At 44.4% G+C, this 19,579-nt stretch overlaps 1 protein-coding gene across 2 annotated transcripts in view; it reads right to left on the bottom strand.

Moving 5' to 3' along the window:
* Positions 1–19,579, bottom strand: part of cwc22 (CWC22 spliceosome associated protein homolog) — a 232,121-nt gene that overhangs the window by 12,421 nt on the left and 200,121 nt on the right. For both annotated transcript variants that reach the window (XM_039757757.1, XM_039757756.1), the window contains exons 16-20: positions 16,970–17,047; positions 16,589–16,741; positions 8,853–8,980; positions 1,233–1,334; positions 840–1,012 (exon numbers count right to left, since the gene is read on the bottom strand). In XM_039757757.1, the coding sequence (XP_039613691.1) occupies positions 840–1,012; positions 1,233–1,334; positions 8,853–8,980; positions 16,589–16,741; positions 16,970–17,047 (634 nt within the window). The remainder of the gene's footprint in view (positions 1–839; positions 1,013–1,232; positions 1,335–8,852; positions 8,981–16,588; positions 16,742–16,969; positions 17,048–19,579) is intronic.

The raw sequence follows: 19,579 nt of genomic DNA, 5'->3' as shown, positions 1-19,579 counted from the left end.
GTCTGGGGTGCAAGTGCATCGCAGCTGTGAACTTCATATCCCCTGGTAAGTGTAAGACTTGGCAAACAAAGGCAGTGACAGAGGTGTGACATATCACTGTGGGTATACTGGAAAAGAATCTGTGCCTTTGAAAAGGGGCTTATGATTTAAGGATTGGTTGCCCCCAAGCCTTTCCATGATAAAACAAACACTATCTACCGATGAGGAGACATATTAATGTTTCGTTCAAAAGCTGAGGACACTCAAGTTATGCGTGTGAATATCAGCCAACGATATCGACAATGAACTCTGCAGTCTGACTAAAAAAAACAATAAAACCGAAGACCTGCTGTTACAGAGGCTTGTCCTGCCCAAACATCTCCGTTCCAGTTCCCAGCATCCAAGCAACCCCACAACAGCCAAAATATTAAGTTGACAGACTCCAAGCCGGAGCGCTGAGCCAATGACTGTGAGTCATGCTGTATTTGATTTAGTACGTTTCACAAAAAGACTGGATACACACAGGCTGTTATGACCCCAAGGGTCACAGACAGAGTTCATGTTGCAGGCCTGACCGTAAAGAACTAAGCACTGTTAGGCAATTCATGGTGGAAACACGCCAGTGCACTATCATGCCAACCCCACAGTTTTCCAACTTTCCGAGTTGGGCCGCTGTCAGCAGACATACTTGAATGAAAACAGGCGGTCGGAAGTGGCGACTATAAAACGAGCAGGTGCTTACAAAAATGTGTCATCACAGGAAACATGGGGGATAGAAAAAAAACTGGCCTGACTGATGGCATATCCGGAAAAAACACCAAAGCCAGTGCCATCTACGTCAATGTGCCAGCCTCGTATACCTGAACTGGAGCTGCTGCTGGAGGACGACTCGCTGGAGCTGGACGACTCTGAACTGCTCTCGCTGCTGTCCTCAGATGACGAGGAGTCAGATGACGAATCAGACGACTCGACCTCCTGCTTCTGAGTCATGATCATCTTAGGAGCGTTTTTTAAATGCTCTCGCAGTTCGTCCCTGCAGAAGTGAAAGAAACAGAAACATTTCTCCGATTTGTTCTTCTCGCTTATAATAGAGACAAGCTGTTGGAGCATAAATAGCAAACACGGCGGAGTGAGAAGAGGATGTGGAGAAGCGTCACCTACTCCACACCACGGAGAGGATCAGCTGCAGTCATTTGGACGTAAAGAGAAACAAAACGAAAATGGAGGCAAACAGACACGAGAACGGTGCTTACGTCAGGCCGCCCAAACCGATGGAGGTGAAGAAGTTGATGGCGAATCTCGTGTTCCGTGGATTATCTCGAGGAAACAGCCCTTCAAATGATGGGAACATTGTTCTGGAATAAAAAAAAAGAAAAGCAACATGGATGTGTGACTTTATCTTTATATCGTGGATATGCAGATAACATATCACGACAGTGGCAAACAGAAACAAAACAGACAAAGACACAGCTGTGCTCAACATGGGCACCCTTGTGTTTGAGATCTGTCATGTCCAGTATCTCCTAAAAAAATAAAAAGTGGTCAATGAATATTCACTTGTTCGATATTGAGCAAAACAGGATCAAAAGGTAATTAGAAATGGCCGTCAAGTCAAAAAATGGAAAAGGTGGAGGGTCGCAATTACTAAATGATTCAAATGAGCCCGACTAGAAAGAACAACTTTGGAATCTGACTGACCTGGCAGTGGTCGCATTCAATGAATTAACCGATAAATGACGGCTTTAACGTTTATAAATGGTCACTTTCAAGTCCTACTCCTTATTAACAATGTCAAAGACAAGGCAGCTGTCTCTGAGACCATCAGAGAAATGGTTATCAGCAAACATCAAAAAACAAAAGAAGCAGAACTTGGCATTCCTGTTTCCAAGGTTCAGAAGAAGTTTGCTGCTCATGAACACTCGGACAGAGAGAACTTACCTGCAAGTACGTCAGAGCCACTTCTCTGCTCTCCATTAATCTGGAGGCATGGCCACCAGGCAAATCTCCTTACGGATCCTGGCTTGGATCGGCTCACGGTTTAGGGGAAGGTGAGGCAGATGGTGCCGCCTCTGAGGAACAAAGAGGAGCCGGCAGTGTGAATGTGCAGGCAGGAGATGCAGCCGATAGGAGCGATGTGGAGTGGCAGGAGACCAGGTATGGCAGTGGTGTCGGAGGGCAATCAAGGAAGGAGAGAGCAGTTGACCCGCACCAACTGCTACCCTTCGGCCCACCCCGGTCATTACAATACATATCCTTATCCCTTAAATCTACCTCCAATAACAAAGTTACTTATAATGAATTAAAATTCTGCAATGAATCTATTTCATTAAATGTGGATCTGTTGCATTACAAAGTAATTTTGTGCACTTTGGCAACTGCCAATCCTTTTCAGTAGTTAAATTCAATTAATTAATTCATCCACCCATCCATCCATTATCTGACCCGCTATATCCTAACTACAGGGTCATGGGGGTCTACTGGAGCCAATCCCAGCCAACACAGGGCGCAAGGCAGGAGACAAACCTCAGGCAGGGCGCCAGCCCACCACAGGGCACACACACACACACCAAGCACACACCAGGGACAATTTAGGATGGCCAATCCACCTAACCTGCATGTCTTTGGACTGTGGGAGAAAACCCACGCAGACACGGGGAGAACATGCAAACTCCTCGCAGGAAGAACCCGGGAAGCAAATCTTAATCAATTCAGCAATGTTGAACTCTGAGGGTGTTAACCCTTAAACTGCCACATACTTGAGGGTTAACGCACCCACGGACACCAACTGGTTTTTTACTGCACTTTTTAAGTAAACGTCACAATTCACAAAGAAAAAGTGAAATTTTAATGGAACACATTTTTTTTTTTCATGTAAAGAGCATCACAATGACTGCAACACTGATAATTTTACACACTGCCAATGGACTGTAAAAACTATTAAAAAAACCTACTGGAACCATATGTACAAGGTGCAACTGACGCCACTGATGAAATTCAACAAGTCACCGAGCCAACTGCGCATGAACTGGCTGCACAGAGGCAAACAGAGGCCAACGCCGACGCTGGCTGGCCAGTCTAGTGCAGAGGCTGAATCCCAGGGACAGTGATACTGCAGTGCTGCAGGGGGCGCCAGTGGTCATGAGCTGGCTTCTCAACAAATGTACGGCAATCACTGATCAGCTCCGGCGTGCTGGCAAATTTCATTGGAAAATGACTATAGCGGTTTAAGGGTTAATAAAGTACACTAATGGTCAGAAGTTTTACAACACATCAGTGTTTCCAGTTATTCTTCAAATTTAATCCGTTAAAATGCAAAGACTGACCTAAAATGGTGAAAAGGTAAGCAGTAAAGTTTAGGTGAGCAAAAACTGAAAGAAGGGAAACTACTGAATATTACAAATGGGCCTTCTTCAGGGGACAACTAACAGGTCACAACTTACAGATGTTCTGCAGCAATTCAAGCCAATGAAGGCTTTCAACCGGCGCGGTGGCGCAGTGGGTAGTGCTGCCGCCTCGCAGTAAGGAGACCCGGTTACGCTTCCTGGGTCCTCCCTGTGTGAAGTTTGCATGTTCTCCCCGTGTCTGTGTGTGTTTCCTCCCACAGTCCAAAGACATGCAGGTTAGGTGCATTGGCGATTCTAAATTGTGTGTGCACGCCCTGTGGTGGGCTGGCGCCCTGTGTTGGCTGGGATTGGCTCTAGCAAACCCCCGTGACCCTGTAATTAGGATATAGTGGGTTGATGGATGGATGAAGTCTTGCAACTTCAAGCAGACAATTTGAACAGGTGTCCTAACTTCTGTTGATTACTTAAAAACCCTCTGAGAGTCTTAAAGCAGAGCTGGAACAATATTACACTGTAGAATGGCAGGAAAAGGGCAATTAATAAAATGAAATGAGACCCTTATAAGACTCAGACTTTCATTTACAGAAATTGCAATAAATAAATAAATAAATGACAGCGTCTGAGAGTCCAGTGTTGTCCTACACAATCAAAGGGTAATTGGAAACTGGAAGAAACTCTGATAGGACGAGATCTGGCAGAGCCAAAGTCACAAGCCAATCAGAAGACGAGTTTCTGAGGGTCACCGGCTTGTGTGATCACAGGCGCCTCACAGCTTCACAAAGCAGGTCGACAACAGTAAGTGTCAGTTTGTACTGTGAAGAGGAGACTTTGTGCTGCAGGTTAGAGAGGGCGAGTGGCAGTGAGGAGCCATTCCTTAAAGGGCCTGGAAATAGCGGCTGTGGACTACTGCAGACTGGAAGAAAGTCTTATGGACCCATGAATCCAAATTTAAAATCTTGGGATTCATCACACCGGGTGTTTGTACGACATTGAGTTGGTGACATGATGGTCCCTCAGTGTGTGACACCGACTGTCAAACATGGAGGAGGAAGTGTGGTGGTCTCGAGTTCTTTTGCTGGAGGCAGAGCTGGTGACTGGCACAGAGTGACTGGCATTCTCAATCCAAAGGGTGGCCACAGGTCAGCTGTCACATCATTAAAAGGTGCAGGCTACTTTGATGAATCTAAAATTTTGAATAAAGTTTTGCACACTTAATGATTCCATGACTTGTTTTATTTACCATTGTTTATTTATTCAATGCCTTGATTTCATGAAAGTCAATAAGCTACATGCATTTCCATACAAACTGAAAAATCTGAGTATTTCTAACACTTTTGACCAGCAGTGTACCTTAGATGGTGGATTACATAATTTAAACTTTGCTGCTGTGAGGTTATAATGATGCATTCATACAGTAAGAGTAACATTTAGATCACAATGTTCTTAAGAATTTTAAATCAATTTCAAGTCTCTGAGGAAAGTGCAGTCTTGCTAAAAACACACAAACGTACTCCCCAGTCGCAGCGCAGATGCATCCTTAATTCCAAGCTATAATTATTATTCTAATTTAGTGGTAAAAACGTTACTTTAGATGAGGTCAGGCAGTTCTGCTGACTAATGACTGTAGCGGAGAGTGGTGTCATGTTACACGTCAGAATTCCAGTGACCCCCCATAAGCCTAATGCCCGGTGTGGTGCCAACAGCTCCAAATTCCACCTCCATAACCCGAAGGTCGCTGCTTCACGCCCCACGGTTCAGATTTATAAAACTTGCGTATGGACAAAAAGAGCCTTGAAATGTGTGCACGCAGCATTCCACACAAACGTTGGGAATTAGAAAAGAAAACCTGACAGGTGGCCTGCAGAGACAACAGAAGAAGGTTTAGCGCACCTTGCCACCCCCTGGCGGCCTGGCGGGTAATTACCTCCACTTGGTCCATTCAGCTTCCTCCTAATCGCAAATGTGTGACACAAGGTTACGTGCGTATATTTATGACAATTCTGACCCATCAGCATGTAACAGTTTGGAGAAAAACGGGAAATGGTGACACTCTCGATCAAGCAGGGAAAACGCAGCCAAACGAGCTAAATGACGGCTCACACGTATAATAATTCATGTCACCGAGTCATTGTTAGGATGTGTGTTGACACAACAAACAAATGACACCTCAAAAGTGATGACTATCATGTACAGTGGAACCTCGGGCCACGAACGTCTCTGAACACGGACAAATCGGGTTACGGCCAAAAAGTTCGCCAAACTTTTGCATCTGTTCACGACCACACACTCGGGTGACGAACAAGCCAGTTTCCCTTCAGGTTCGTACGCGCCGATGATTTCCACACATGCTCAGTCTCTCCCTGTGCATTCCCTGTGCAGCGAGCGATCGAGAGAGAGAAAGATAGAGCGAGAGCACGAGAACGCAAGCAGGGGTGTTTTGGACGACACTCGGTGGGGAAGAACGAAGCGGTTGCTCCAACCGAGCAATCATGGAGCTAGAGTGACCAGAAGAAGTAAGTAAACATTTACTTTACTATTACACTGTGCATTCTATGGTATAATTAACTATTTCTGTGCTTAAAAAATCTTTAAAAAAATATATATTTACATATAGGACGTATGGTCCGGAACGGATTAATTGTATTTACATACAATGCTATGGGGGGAAATTACTTCTGGTCCCGAGGTTTCACTGTACAGACTGTGATTTATTTACCTTTTAAAAGGGACAAATCTACGTATTTGCACTGAAAAAGTTTTTGGGCATTTTGTCAGTTTATATCTTCTCAGAGAACTGGCTGACCACCCAGGAATACCTCAGCCAAGCTTCACACGTCATGCCTGCTGTGCAGGAACCCATTAACGACTGGCAAGGCGCTACATCCGGTTTCCATATTGTGTAGGTGTGCAAACATAAAAAAAGAACGCTTTTTGACAACATAAAAAGGCAACTTGCAGCCGTGTTGGGTTCTTCTAATGCATTCGGACAATTTACTGCACCTAGTGAGAATGGCGCTGCTTTTGTCAACCGTAAGCAGTGACACTCCTGTAACGTACCAGTCATCTGTGATGTCAAGATGAGACTGGCAATCGTCAGGTCTGCTCTGCCAGAATGCTGCATGAAAAGGCCTCTCCAATCACAGTCACCACTCGCAGATCGAAATCAGTGAGCGTAGACGTGTTCTGTCCTCCTCCCAATTCACACACACACACAGGCAGTGACCAGCGGTCCGCTTTGTTGTCAGAGAGATCGGACCCTTTTCCTTTCTTTTATTATTTTAGGCATGGTGAGGCTGGAGCTCACAACGTTCAACGCAGCAGTAGCATGTCACCATCAACATATTTGCATTTGCGCTTAGGCTGTCACATAAAGGTTCTTTGCGTGCCTCTAATTTAGAGATGAGAACTTCTGCCTCATATTAATGGATGTGTCACATGGGGGGGGGGCTGCTCTACCAGCCAATGAAGATCTGCAGCATCACGACTGCATACGTATGACGTTGATTACTTTTCTTTATTGAGCAGAAGTTTTTATCCACAGCGACTTACAAAACAGGTCAAGAAAACTGAGTAACATCAGTCTCGGGGGGCTGTTTAGGAACAACTGTGACAGGACAAGGGGTTCTCACAAACAAAATATCAGCAAGATAGAATTCTCGGATTTATAAAACCTAACTGCTCAGAAACATGAGGGTCTTCAAACGCTTCTTGAATACATGGAGGGAGCCAAGAGTTTTGAATGGAGGTGGGCAGCTCATTCCACCAGCCAGGAACTACACCTGAAAAGAGCCTGGACTGAGATCCGATACTGAGATTTGATCATTCAGCCGGCGGCAGGCGATCTGGTAACATCTAATTTACATTCCACTTTACTAAGCACTTGGAAACCCTTTCAACTCCATATACAGAAAAGTGGCAGATGAAGAGATTTGATACCACGTAGAGGTGGCACCGCTAGACACCGCTCATCAGCCGATCTGAGTGGTCGAGGAGAAGCATAGGACTACACAAGTGTCTCCATATATTTACAGGTGCTGACCCCCCGTTGACTACTCTGTAGGCAAGAACCAAGGATTTGAACTTAATATGTGCTGCTACAGAAAGCTGATGAAGTGACCTCAAAAGAGGACTGACATGTGCCCACCTCAGCTGGTTGAACATTTCGAATCATCTACTCAGGCTTGGTGATACATGCCGGTTGCTCCTGCCATCAGTGAGCTACAGCAGTCCAGATGTGACAAGACCAGAGCCGGGACCAGAAGGTGTGTGGCAGACTCTGTCAGATATGGTCTGATCTCGCTGATGTTGTACAGAGTGAATCTGCATGACCCAGAGAACACAGCAACATGGACCTTGAAAGACAGATGGTCATAAATCACCACCCCAAGATGGTGTACCAACTTGACATGTGTTAGTGATAATTACCCAAGCTGAACACAGGTAGGGTGCTGAATAGGTGGATGAGATGGGAGAACAAGGTCGGTCGGTCTTTGCTAGGATGAGCTGGAGGTGGTGTTCCTTCATTCCTTCAAATAAGACAGCCGATACCATGTGGTCCACTGGAGGGTACGACATCATCAGCACAACACTCATCAGTATGGTCCATATATGGTGGTTTACAAGATGATTGTGATTTATAACTGGATTTTTACTTTCTCGTATACGAAGAATACAGAAAGGACTGTAATCCTGTACCAAAAATTTGATATTGAGATTTTGATGAATCTCGATGTTTTAGAAAATTTTTCCCGAAAATACCATTTTTGGAATTATGTCTATGTGTGTGTGAACATGATAACTTGAGTACGCTTTCACTTGGGTCAACCAAATTTTGCATACAAGTATTAGGTACAAAACGTCGATTTCTTTCAACTTTCAATTTCCGTTAACCGGAAGTGGTACTTTACCTTTACTTCATGCAGCTGCAGAGTCTGATTTATTCAACTTTACTTTTATAATAATTGTTCAATATATTATTAATTGATTTGATTTGTTGTCGATGGATCTTTAATGTACATTATATAAAAACATAATCAGTGTGTTGCCGTTTACTCCTCAAATATCCATCCCCATTTCTGAGTATACAAGAAAGTCGAGGGGAGACCACTCCCGATTTTTACATTTAAAAGACATTTAGAAATAGTTCTATTTCTGCTCAACTCTCTTTTGTTGATTTCATTCTATTTTTGCTCCCCTCATTGGGACAACGAGCAGAGCAGACACCCGGGCAGACAGCACTGAATCATCAAAGGCTACAACTACTTTGGCGTCAGAGCCACTAATTAGTAAAAACTGGAATAATTAAACAATTAGCACACCTGGAAAAGTAGAATGAAAATCAAGATGAACAAATTGTTAAAAAGAAAAAACAGTCTAGGGGAGACCAATTTCAATCCATGCAGAGTTTCATAAAGGAGACCCCAGGTGGGCTGCTAACTGCATATGCCACAGGCAGACATCCTGGACAGAGCCAAACGAGCAGCCGTGTCACTCGGTGGTTTTGGTTTTGGGGCGAATCGTTCAACTTACTTGTCCTGCAGCCTCTCATTCAGTTTCGGAAGTCCCATGTAGGCACAGAGCTCCTGGAACAGAATCTTCACAAATATCCTGCTGGAAGAGGTGGTGGTGTCTTCACTCATAACTATGCACTCCATTACCTGTAAAAAAAAAAAAAACAAAAAAGCCACAAGGAAGAGCTTCACTCCAGTGTCACCTAACATCCATCAAAGACTGAGGTCACCTTCAGCTCAGCTCTGCAGACTTAAGAGAAAAAAAAAATGGACTTGTCTGCAAGAAAACAGGCATGCCAGCTTAGGGGTGTACTATAGACCCCCCGCAAAATAAAACTATATAACTATATCAAAAGAGAAAGTGTAAAGTGAGATGTGGCAGCGATGGCAGACTTTAATGACTCGATTACTGCATGTCCCATTGGTGCTGTGTTAAAGCAGGCTGCAGGGTCATTTAAAGGACTCAGGGACGATGTTTAGCTGAGTGAGTGAAACGAGAGGAGGGGAGGCCGACAGAGAAAGAGACCCCTCACAGTTTGAAATTGAAAAACAGGCAAACCCCTTTCACAAAGCTGGATAAGCATTCACTTCTGACAAGGAGGTGCCAGATCTGCAGCCAACCTCAGCACGAGGACGTGAATCAGAGAGTGGAGAGACCCCTTAGTGACTCCTCACCATTGACATCTGGGGGGAGCAGCAAATATAGAAGTTACCCTCATCTCAAGGTGATGCTTATCTTATTCCTAGAACTTCACTTTAATGCCCTTTATGCCCACCAGCCTCTCACAGGACAAAGTGGAGCAAAAAAAAAAAAACTCACAGAAGTGCAATGACAAACGATAAGGGCTGTTCGGTCTCTGTACAACCGGTGTCAGAGCTTGGTCCGCATTGCCGGCAGTAAGTCGAACTCGTTTCCAGTGAGAGTTGGACTCTGCCAGGGCTGCAGTTTGTCACCGATTCTGTTCATAACTTTTATGGCCAGAATTTCTAGGCACGGCCAGGGCATTGAGGGGGTCCAGTTTGGTGGACTCAGGATTGGGTTGCTGCTTTTTGCAGATGATGTTGTCCTGTTTGCTTCATCAGGCCATGATCTTCAGCTCTCTCTGGATCGCAGCCGGGATGGGAATCAGCACTTCCAAATCCAAGACCATGGTCCTCAGCCGGAAAAGAGTGGAGTGCCCTCTCAGGGTTGGGGGAGAGATCCTGCTCCAAGTGGAGGAGTTCAAGTATCTCGGGGTCTTGTTCACGAGTGAGGGAAGAATGGAGCGTGAGATCGACAGGTGGATCGGTGCAGCGTCCGCAGTGATGAGGGCTCTGTATCGGTCTGTCGTGGAAAAAAAAGGAGCTGAGCCATAAGGCAAAGCTCTCAATTTACCAGTTGGTCTACATTCCTACCCTAACCTATGGTCATGAGCTGTGGGTAGTGACCGAAAGAACGAGATCGCGAATACAAGCGGCTGAAATGAGTTTCCTTCTCAGGGTGTCTGGGCTTTCCCTTAAAGATAGGGTGAGACGCTCAGTCATCCGGGAGGAGCACAGAGTAGAGCCGCTACTCCTCCGCATCGAGAGGCATCAGATGAGGTGGCTCGGGCATCTGATCAGGATGACTCCTGGGCGCCTCCCTGGTGAGGTGTTCTGGGCACGTCTAGCCGGGAGGAGGCCCTGGATGGTCTGGAGGGACTATGTCTCTCGGCTGGTCTGGGAACGAAGAGCTAGAAGAAGTGGCCGGTGGAGAGGGAAGTCTGGGCATCTCTGCTGAAGCTACTGCCCCCACGACCCGATCTCGGATAAGCGGAAGAGGATGGATGGACAAAGCTTCACTTTTATGCAATCTCATAGTAAAAGCTGATCTCCATTTTAGAGAAAAAAAAAATGACAAACCTGCAGTCAAGAAGGTCCAGAAAAGAACAACTAGGCTGCTTCAGAATGGAGAGGTCTGAGCTATGAGGACAGACTGGAGAAGATTATTAATCTCAGATGAATCAAATGGAAATTAAGAGGAAGCATGATGATAATGTTTAAAATGATGAAGGGAATTAGTCCATTGGATCGAGGCTGTGACTTTAAAACGAGTTCAACAACAACACGAGGACGCAGCTGGAAGCTTGTATGGGAGGAATTTTGCACAAACATTAGAAAGTCCCCACCCCACCCACCCCCACATGAAGAGGTGACCAAACAGTAGTGGGCAGCAGGACCTCAGGGACCTTCAGATCTTGACTTGAAGAAAATGAAGTGAGTAAGAGAGATGAGCTTGTTGGGCTGAATGGCCAATTCATGTCAAAATTGTTCTAACCAATCATCAGGTCAAAATGTGTATGGAGAAATGCAGAAATGTACCGAGAGGCAGTGAGGCTGAGAGAGACAGAGAGAGCCTGTCGCCATGATGTGATGCGAGACCCTCCCTGCTGCAGTAGAAGCCATGACTCGGCATGGGGCGGACTGTCCTACTGCTCAGCTGAAAGAGTGGCAGCTTCTTGGGTTTAAAGCCGTTCTCTCTGATTGAGGATGTGAAACAGAGAGGGGCGAAGACCCTGAGCAAATCCTCACCATTGACATTTATTGGTTCTTTCAGGACTGCTCAAGTTACAGGCAAATGGGGAGATGAGGGAACATTCCAAGGACATTTTTACAGCGTTTATGACCGCTAGCTTCTCACAGCACAAAAACAAGGCGCAGGTCAAATTAAAGGAAATATAAGGATTAGTGACAATCAGTTCAGCAATGGAGCAAGGGGTAGCAAGGCTGAGAAAGACAATCAGAGAGACAGTGTTTCCTTAGGAGGCATTAGCCCTCCGGAAATGTGTTCTTTTGACATTGCGGCATGTTAAGTAACCGAAAAATATAGAAATATGACAGAAGAGGCGATATCCCTTCCATTCCAAAAATCACATGAGAGAAACAAATATACTTTACTGACGGTTTTTATGCGATTAAAGACGGGAAGCTTATGACAGACTTTATCAGGTGTGGGAGTCTTGATCTACGCAGTCTGCCATCTTTCGTCACCACGCTAAAAGGGTTTTTCGGACGGATGACATAATCTTCCGCCCGACAGCTTCAAAGGGTTTGACTGCTTATTCCATGTATTTATACCATCTTCTCCACGTGCAGGGACCTCTCTGGTCTCCAAACAAGGACAGTAAACACAAACCCCACCTCCAACAAGAATAGCACAATGCTCACACTGCAGTTTGTCCCATTCTCCAAACTAGGAAAGAAGATTTTTGTGCTGACAGAGGACAGAAGTATACTATTCTGTCTTTTAGGCTGATTATACAATCCTCCAGTTGTCTTTGGCTATCTAGTCCTATGCTTGGCTGTCAATTCTAAATGCTGAGCCCCTGTGTTTCATACTTGGTCTGCCCGTATCAATAAATACATACCAGTGTGCATAGAGACAGTGACAATAACCTTAATACAGTCCCGATCATAAGTTTAAGACCACTTGAAAAATGGCAAAAAATCATATTTTGCATGGTTGGATCTTAACAAGGTTCTAAGTAGAGCTTCAACATGCAACAAGAAGAAATGGGAGTGAGACAAAACATATTTTGAGCATTCAATTAATTGCAAATAACGATTAAATTGAAACAGGCTGTTTTACAGCTGATCAAAAGTTTAGGACCACATGCCTTTAAAAGGCCAAATCTGTGCAAAGATGTGGATTCATTGTCATTTTCTGTCAGGTAGTCACACGTTCTGATGGCAAAGGCAAAAAAAACTCTCCCTTTTTGAACGTGGTCGGGTTGTTGAACTGCATAAGCAGGGTCTCTCACAGCGCGCCATTGCTGCCGAGGTGGGACGCAGTAAGACAGTCATTTGGAATTTCTTAAATGATCCTGAGGGTTATGGAACCAAAAATTCAAGTGGAAGACCCAAAAAAAATGTCACCAGCACTGAGCCGGAGGATCCAATGGGCTGTCCGTCAAGACACTGGGCGATACTCGACCCAAATTATGGCCGTTACTGGTGCTGACTGCAGCCCCATAACCATCAGATGGCATCTGAGACTGAAGGGCTTCAAAAACAAAAAACGTCTTCAAAGACCTCGTCTCCTTGAACGCCACAGAACTGCTCGTTTGGACTTTGCAAGAGAGCACCAAACACGGGACATTCAAAGGTGGAAGAAAGTTTTATTCTCTGATGAGGAAAAATGTAACCTTGATGGTCCTGATGGTTTCCAACGTTACTGGCATGAGAAGCAGATCCCACCTGAGATGTTTTCTACGCGCCACAGTGGAAGGGGCACCATAATGGTCTGGGGTGCTTTTTTCTTCAGTGGAACAATGGAGCTTCAGGAAGTGCAGGGGCGTCAAACGGCCGCTGGCTATGTCCAGATGTTGCAGAGAGCATTCCTCATGACTGAGGGCCCTCGTCTGGGTTTTTCAACAGGACAACGCTACAGTACACAATGGACTTCTTCCAGGAGAATAACATCACACTTTTGGCCCATCCTGCTTGTTCCCCTGATCTAAATCCAATTGAGAACCTTTGGGGATGGATGGCAAGGGAAGTTTACAAAAATGGACAACAGTTCCAAACAGTAGATGCCCTTCGTGTGGCCGTCTTCACCACTTGGAGAAATGTTCCAACTCACCTCATGGAAACACTTGCATCAAGCATGCCGCAACAAATTTTTGAAGTGATCAACAATAACGGTGGAGCTACTCAGTACTGAGTTCATGTTTGGAAGTTTGATTTCTGTTTTGGGGGGGTTTACGGGTTTTTTTGGAGGTGTGGTCCTAAACTTTTGATCAGCTGTAAAACAGCCTGTTTCAGTTTAATCGTTGTTTTCATTAAATTGCATGCTCAAAAAATGTTTTGTCTCACTCCCATTTCTTCTTGTTGCATGTTGAAGCTCTACTTGGAACCTTGTTAAGATCCAACCATGCAAAATATAATTTTTTTCAAGTGGTCTTAAACTTTTGATCGGGACTGTATATTATAACAAACGGAGTATAACAGACAGCCTGCCGCTTTGTGACATAAGAACCTCCCTGTTGCAGTAGAGGTCAAGAGGACTGCTAGCTCAGCCGGCTGGGGTGGGAGCCATGGAGAGGTGGGGGAGCAGGTCCTTCTATTCCTCAACTGGAAAAGTATCCACATTAAAGTCAGAGGCCACTGGTTGACGAGTGTAGGAACTACTTACATTTCAAGCTGAGGACCGTTTCGTGAGGAGCAGCGAGGCCGAGAGAGAAGCCGCTGCTGTGTCATGTGAGGACCTCCCCATTGCAGCAGAAAACAAGAGGACTGCTAGCTCAGCCTCAAGTGGAAAAGCAGTGGCCCATGGTTCATGTGTGTAGGCGCTACCAGCATTTCAAAAACGATTCCCAGCAGGACTGCCGCTGTGTAATGTGAGAACCTGCAAACTGCAGTACAAGTCACAAGGGCTGCGTGCTCAGTAAGGGAAACTTGGATGAGCACCACTGCCATCTTTAAACTTTGTAATCCCAGTGCGTCTCAAGTCATTCCAAAGTTCCCTTGTCCTCATTTTTGTCAGTTTTTGAGCCACTGATTTCCTAAGAACTGGCCTATACAACCACTTCGAGACCCGTCAACATGCTAGAGGATTCATGGCTTGATTGCTTTCATTCCCTTTATGGCATTGTTAACAATCACACAGTCTCCAAGCTATTAGGGCTTGAATACAGTGGTACCTCTGGTCACGACCGTGATTCGTTCCAAAACTCTGGACGCGACCCAAACGTAATTTCCCCATAAGATTATATGTAAATACAATCAGTCTGCTCCAGACCGTACAAACTGTATGTAAATATATATTTTTTTAAGTACAAAAATAGTTAATTATGCCATAGAATGCACAGTTTAACAGTAAACTAAATGTAAAAACATTGCACAACACTGAGAAACCCTTGAACAACACAGAAAACTAACATTGTAAGAGTTTGCGTGAGACCCTTAGGCTCAGCTGTAAACGCTTTTTTTTAATGAGTTTTAAGCACAGGGGAAAAAAAAATGAAATGCCACTTCTCTTGCAAAACTTTTCAGACCATCCTCTTCTGGCTTTAAATGCCTCATCTTCGCCACTCAAAGAAGGATTTTTTTTTTCAGCAAATCGCCATGAATCTTCCTGGCTTTCTCGCGTATGATTGCCTCGCTTATGCTATCCCCTGCAAAGTGCTGCTCGTTCCGCCACACTAGCAACAGCACTTGAGGCCTCTGCTTGATGAACATTGCAACTCCTTTTGCAGCATCAGCTGCTTTGTTAGGCCCAGTATACGCAAACAAAAGAAAATGGGAAACAGAGAATGGAAAATCATTGGCGCGTACGAACGTGCGTAGGGAAACTGGCCGCCAGTGTTTTTGTTCGCCACCGGAGCGTGTGGTCGTGAACAGATGCAAAATTTTGGCAAACGTTTTGGTCATAACCCGATATGTACGTGTTCAGAAATGATCGTGACCAGAGGTTCTACTGTACTTATTAATATTTATTTAACAGCAGATTTCACTGATATGTTCTTTATCGCTGCAGTATAAATTGATTTTCAGGATTTTTTAGTGAAAATTTATTTTCCAAGAGGCCTTCATTTATATGTAACACTATGAAATTTTCAAAGAAAAATGTTACAGGAAATGTAAACTTTGTCTAGGGGGTTGAATACTTTTTCAACCCACTGTAATTTGCGAATGACCTTTCTTTGTATCAGGATACAAAATGAAGTTGGGCGAGACCCCTAGTGATTCCTTGCCAGTGGCGTCTGCTGGACTCATCTAAGATTGCCTAGGCTAGCGGAGAATCTTCATGTATTTCCAGACATTTACCGGAGACGCCAGAGCAGGGCTGCTCAGAATGTAGAATTGGTCATTTATTGGTGCAGAAATGTCACAGGGGGACTGCAATGATCAGACAGGGTTAGAGTTAGGGAAGACAAGCGGCCACAGGGCAAAATCACACCTGGACAGTTGGACCATAAACTGGACAAAATGCATCCAGCTGGAAACACACGATACAAAGCTGATAACAACAGTCTGTGTGATAGCCACCCACTCTGTGACCCTCGACTGGCGTAAAGGGTTCAGAATGTGGACAGATGAGAGTCTGACAAATGACAGGAGGCCAGTCAAGTCCATCAGCCAGCTCTGTACCTCCTTATTAAAACAAATAAAATGCAATTCAATTCAAACCAATGCAGTGTATGCTTCATTAGTATCAATAATTAGCCAAGAAAGTGGCTGGAACAAAAACCTGCAGACCCTGCAGCCCACCAGAAACATGATTTTGACACCCCAGGCTTAGATGATGAGAATGTTGCATAAACCCTTCAATTCTTTTCCATGGTCGCCTCATGTAGGGCCACATCTCACCCATCCTGTATGGACCACAGTCACCTACATGTTGGGACAAAGCCAAGGTTTTAGACAAGCCCACCTATGCCTCTGAGCAGCCCACACAGGACACAAAGGTGTATCTAGGCAGGAAGGCTGCTCATGAAAATGGACTGCCTACAGCTTGTAGTGCAGTCAATCCCAGGCATTAATGTGTGGGACATAGCAGCCCCCACCCTAAAGGGTGCGCCAGGATCTTAAAGCTCCCCCCCACGTTTTCTATTATTATCACCTTCATAGAGCACCAAACACTTAAATTTATTACGCTGCCGCCACCACTTGGGCACTGCTCCCAGAATCCCTCAGCTGCCCACATGCAGCTCTTTAACAAGTGCAAGAATCTTCTTGGCTTTACTTTTTAGTTTTATTTTTTTTGCAGCGATTTAACTGTGTCCAGATACTTACGTGCCAGAAGAGAGAATCTGTGTAGAACAGATGTGCAAACATCCTGGCGACGTTCCTCAGCTTATTGGTTTCCAGGCGGTGAATCGTGTCGTACTGTTCTTTGAAAATTGCTTCAAAGCTCTCCCTGTATTCATTTTTCAGCTTACAGAATCGCTGTACACAAAAACAGAAAAGCCGTGACGGTTAGCAGGAGTCTGACTAATGGCACGCAGCAAAGCCACCAATCCAGTGCACTATTTTGGCCGACATGCTTGCTCAAGTCCTCAGGCCTTCGGTGCCAACTGAAATTTTCAGCCCAAATTGAAGAAAAGGCTGCCTGGCTCTTAAATTAGCACCTCGCGGAAAACGTGAATGGGATTATGGGAGTTCAGCGACACTCACCTCTGCTAGTAGGCCAAAAAACTTCTCGTACGTCCTCTGCTGAGCACAGCAGTCCAGGATCATATTGCATAGCTCTTTCTGTGGAGAGAGGATACAATATGTTATAAAACATAAATAGATATAAGCACAGAAAAATACTCAAGTGTGACAATTAAATACGAGCTTAACTTAACCAGGCAACTCCAACTGTACAAAGTCCACAAGTCCTGAGAATTTTTGACTTGATCATTCATTTTACTGCTGGGCCTGGTTCTTTTGTCATCACTAATATGTTTTATTGTTTTGCTGGAGATGATCGTGCAGCCATTTTTCGGCAGGTTCGCATATAATGTGCAAAGCACCTACTGTGGTAGCCACGCCTGTCTGAAACAAACCGGTCCACCTTCTTGAATGCGCCATGCGACCCCTTGCAGATTTTATTTTTTTTTCTCCAGCCGTCTGGAGTTATGTTTATTCTGTCCTCCCTGGCCATCGGACCTTACTTTATTCTAAATTAGTATTCCCTCATTTTATTTTCTTACTTATTTTGTCTTTTTCCCATGACCCTGTAGTTAGGATTAGGATAGGTTTGGATAATGGATGGATGGTTGGATGGATTTTGTCTTTTTTCTCTTTCTTCATCATGTAAAGCACTTTGAGCTGCATTGTTTGTATGAAAATGTGCTAAAGAAATAAATGTTGTTATTATTTTTCCCCACCACCAAAAACTTCTTGGCCACTCATTCTGTGTGTCTGTGGCTCTTCATGTGAAGACAGACATTCTAAAATTTGAGTGAAATCTGCCCTTCACAAGTTGCCAACTGTGCCCTGGTGTTCTTGTTGAAGATTTTATTATAAAGGAACAAGCTGGGATCCACTGCACTCAATCCCTTCATCAAGTCAGGTCAGGTCAGCTCTTCATCTCCATTTGCTTCAACTGCTTGCTACGCAAACGTTGTAGTGTTCATACTTGCGCGCGTACTTTATGTAAATCTGGAGGAATCCACCAGGTGGCAGTGCGAGATATTATCACGGTGAGAACATGTTCGGCTTCTCTGTGTTGTGAATGTTTATTGATTAAATCCATTAATCCAGGCATGTCTCCATTCCAGCAAGCATTTGGCACGAGTGAGAAACAGTCCCTTGACGAGGCCTCAGCTCATCGCAAGGTGAATACAAAGACACACATACATTGGCGTCATTTTAGCGGCACCAAATCCCCAAATCTGCATATCTTTGGAAGGAAACCAGAGCACAGTGTGGAATACAAGCAGGAAATACCAGCAACATAACTCCCTGTGAGACAGCAGTGCTATCGCTCCATCACCGTGACACCCCCATGTGTCATTATTTAAACGAAATTATATGTAAAATGTAACATACCGTATATCTTCTAGTAGTGGCCAGCTTTTTATTTTTATTTTATTTTTTCTCCAGCCGTCTGGAGTTTTTTTTGTTTTTTCTGTCCCCCCTGGCCATTGGACCTTACTCTTATTCGATGTTAATTAATGTTGATTTATTTTGTTTTCTTACTGTGTCTTTTATTTTTCTATTCTTTATTATGTAAAGCACTTTGAGTTACTGTTTGTATGAAAATGTGCTATAGAAATAAATGTTGTTGTTGTTGTTCTTATTGACGCCCGTTTCCAATAAACGGCGGGTTTGAAGAGATGTCGCGACAAATAGACGCCGGTCTCCTTTAAGCGCAGGTCTGTAGTAAACGCCGATCTCCAATGACCCACCGCCTTTTTCGTGCGATAATCCTCTTTTCGTACCACCTGGGCTACCGCCCTCCTGCAGTGAATCATACGGTAAGTACCTTTTCGTGTCAAAAATGTTTTGTCGTCGGATGCTATCGAGGAAGCGAGAAAGTCAAAAAGAAGTTTCTTTGTGTACATTTTGCCCTTTCGTCTCCACGTCAATCATAACCCCACAGGGAGGGCAGAGGTGGCGGGAAGAACATGAAAATGCCATCTTCGACACGTTCATCCTGATAAAACTGATTACTGCACGACAACAAGCAATGGGAGTACCTGTATTGCCATCACAAGAAGTGGAAGATGAAGAACTCGTAAATAACGAAGCAATCATTACCTATTCAGACGACGAGTAGATGGTAAATACTGTACTTTATTGTATCTTATCCAGTCTCATGTCGTAATGTATACGTATATGTATAGTTTGGAGCTTATTGCATTTCCTTATGTTCCGCAGGGGACTTGTCGGGCTGATGCTCCAGCAACGATGGATGGATTTAAAGGCAGAAGTCTACGTGACCATCATCATCATCAAGCCCTTCCGTGAGAACCCTAAATCCAAAGAGGACTGTTTCATTTATGTTAGGTAGAATGCCCAGAGGGGATTGGGCGGTCTCATGGTCTGGAATCCCTACAGATTTTATTTTTTTCTCCAGCCATCTGGAGTTTTTTTTTGTTTTTTCTGTCCCCCCTGGCCATTGGACCTTACTTTTATTTGATGTTAATTAATGTTGATTTATTTTGTTTTCTTACTGTGTCTCTTATTTTTCTATTCTTTATTATGTAAAGCACTTTGAGCTACTGTTTGTATGAAAATGTGCTATAGAAATTTATTATGTTGTTGTTGTTGATGAGTGCTTTTGTGCGAAATTCG

This window comes from Polypterus senegalus, chromosome 6 (assembly GCF_016835505.1).
Source record: "Polypterus senegalus isolate Bchr_013 chromosome 6, ASM1683550v1, whole genome shotgun sequence".
Lineage (NCBI taxonomy): Eukaryota > Metazoa > Chordata > Cladistia > Polypteriformes > Polypteridae > Polypterus > Polypterus senegalus.
The sequence above is the reverse complement of the archived record's forward strand: the minus strand, read 5'-3'. Positions and strand labels throughout refer to the sequence as shown.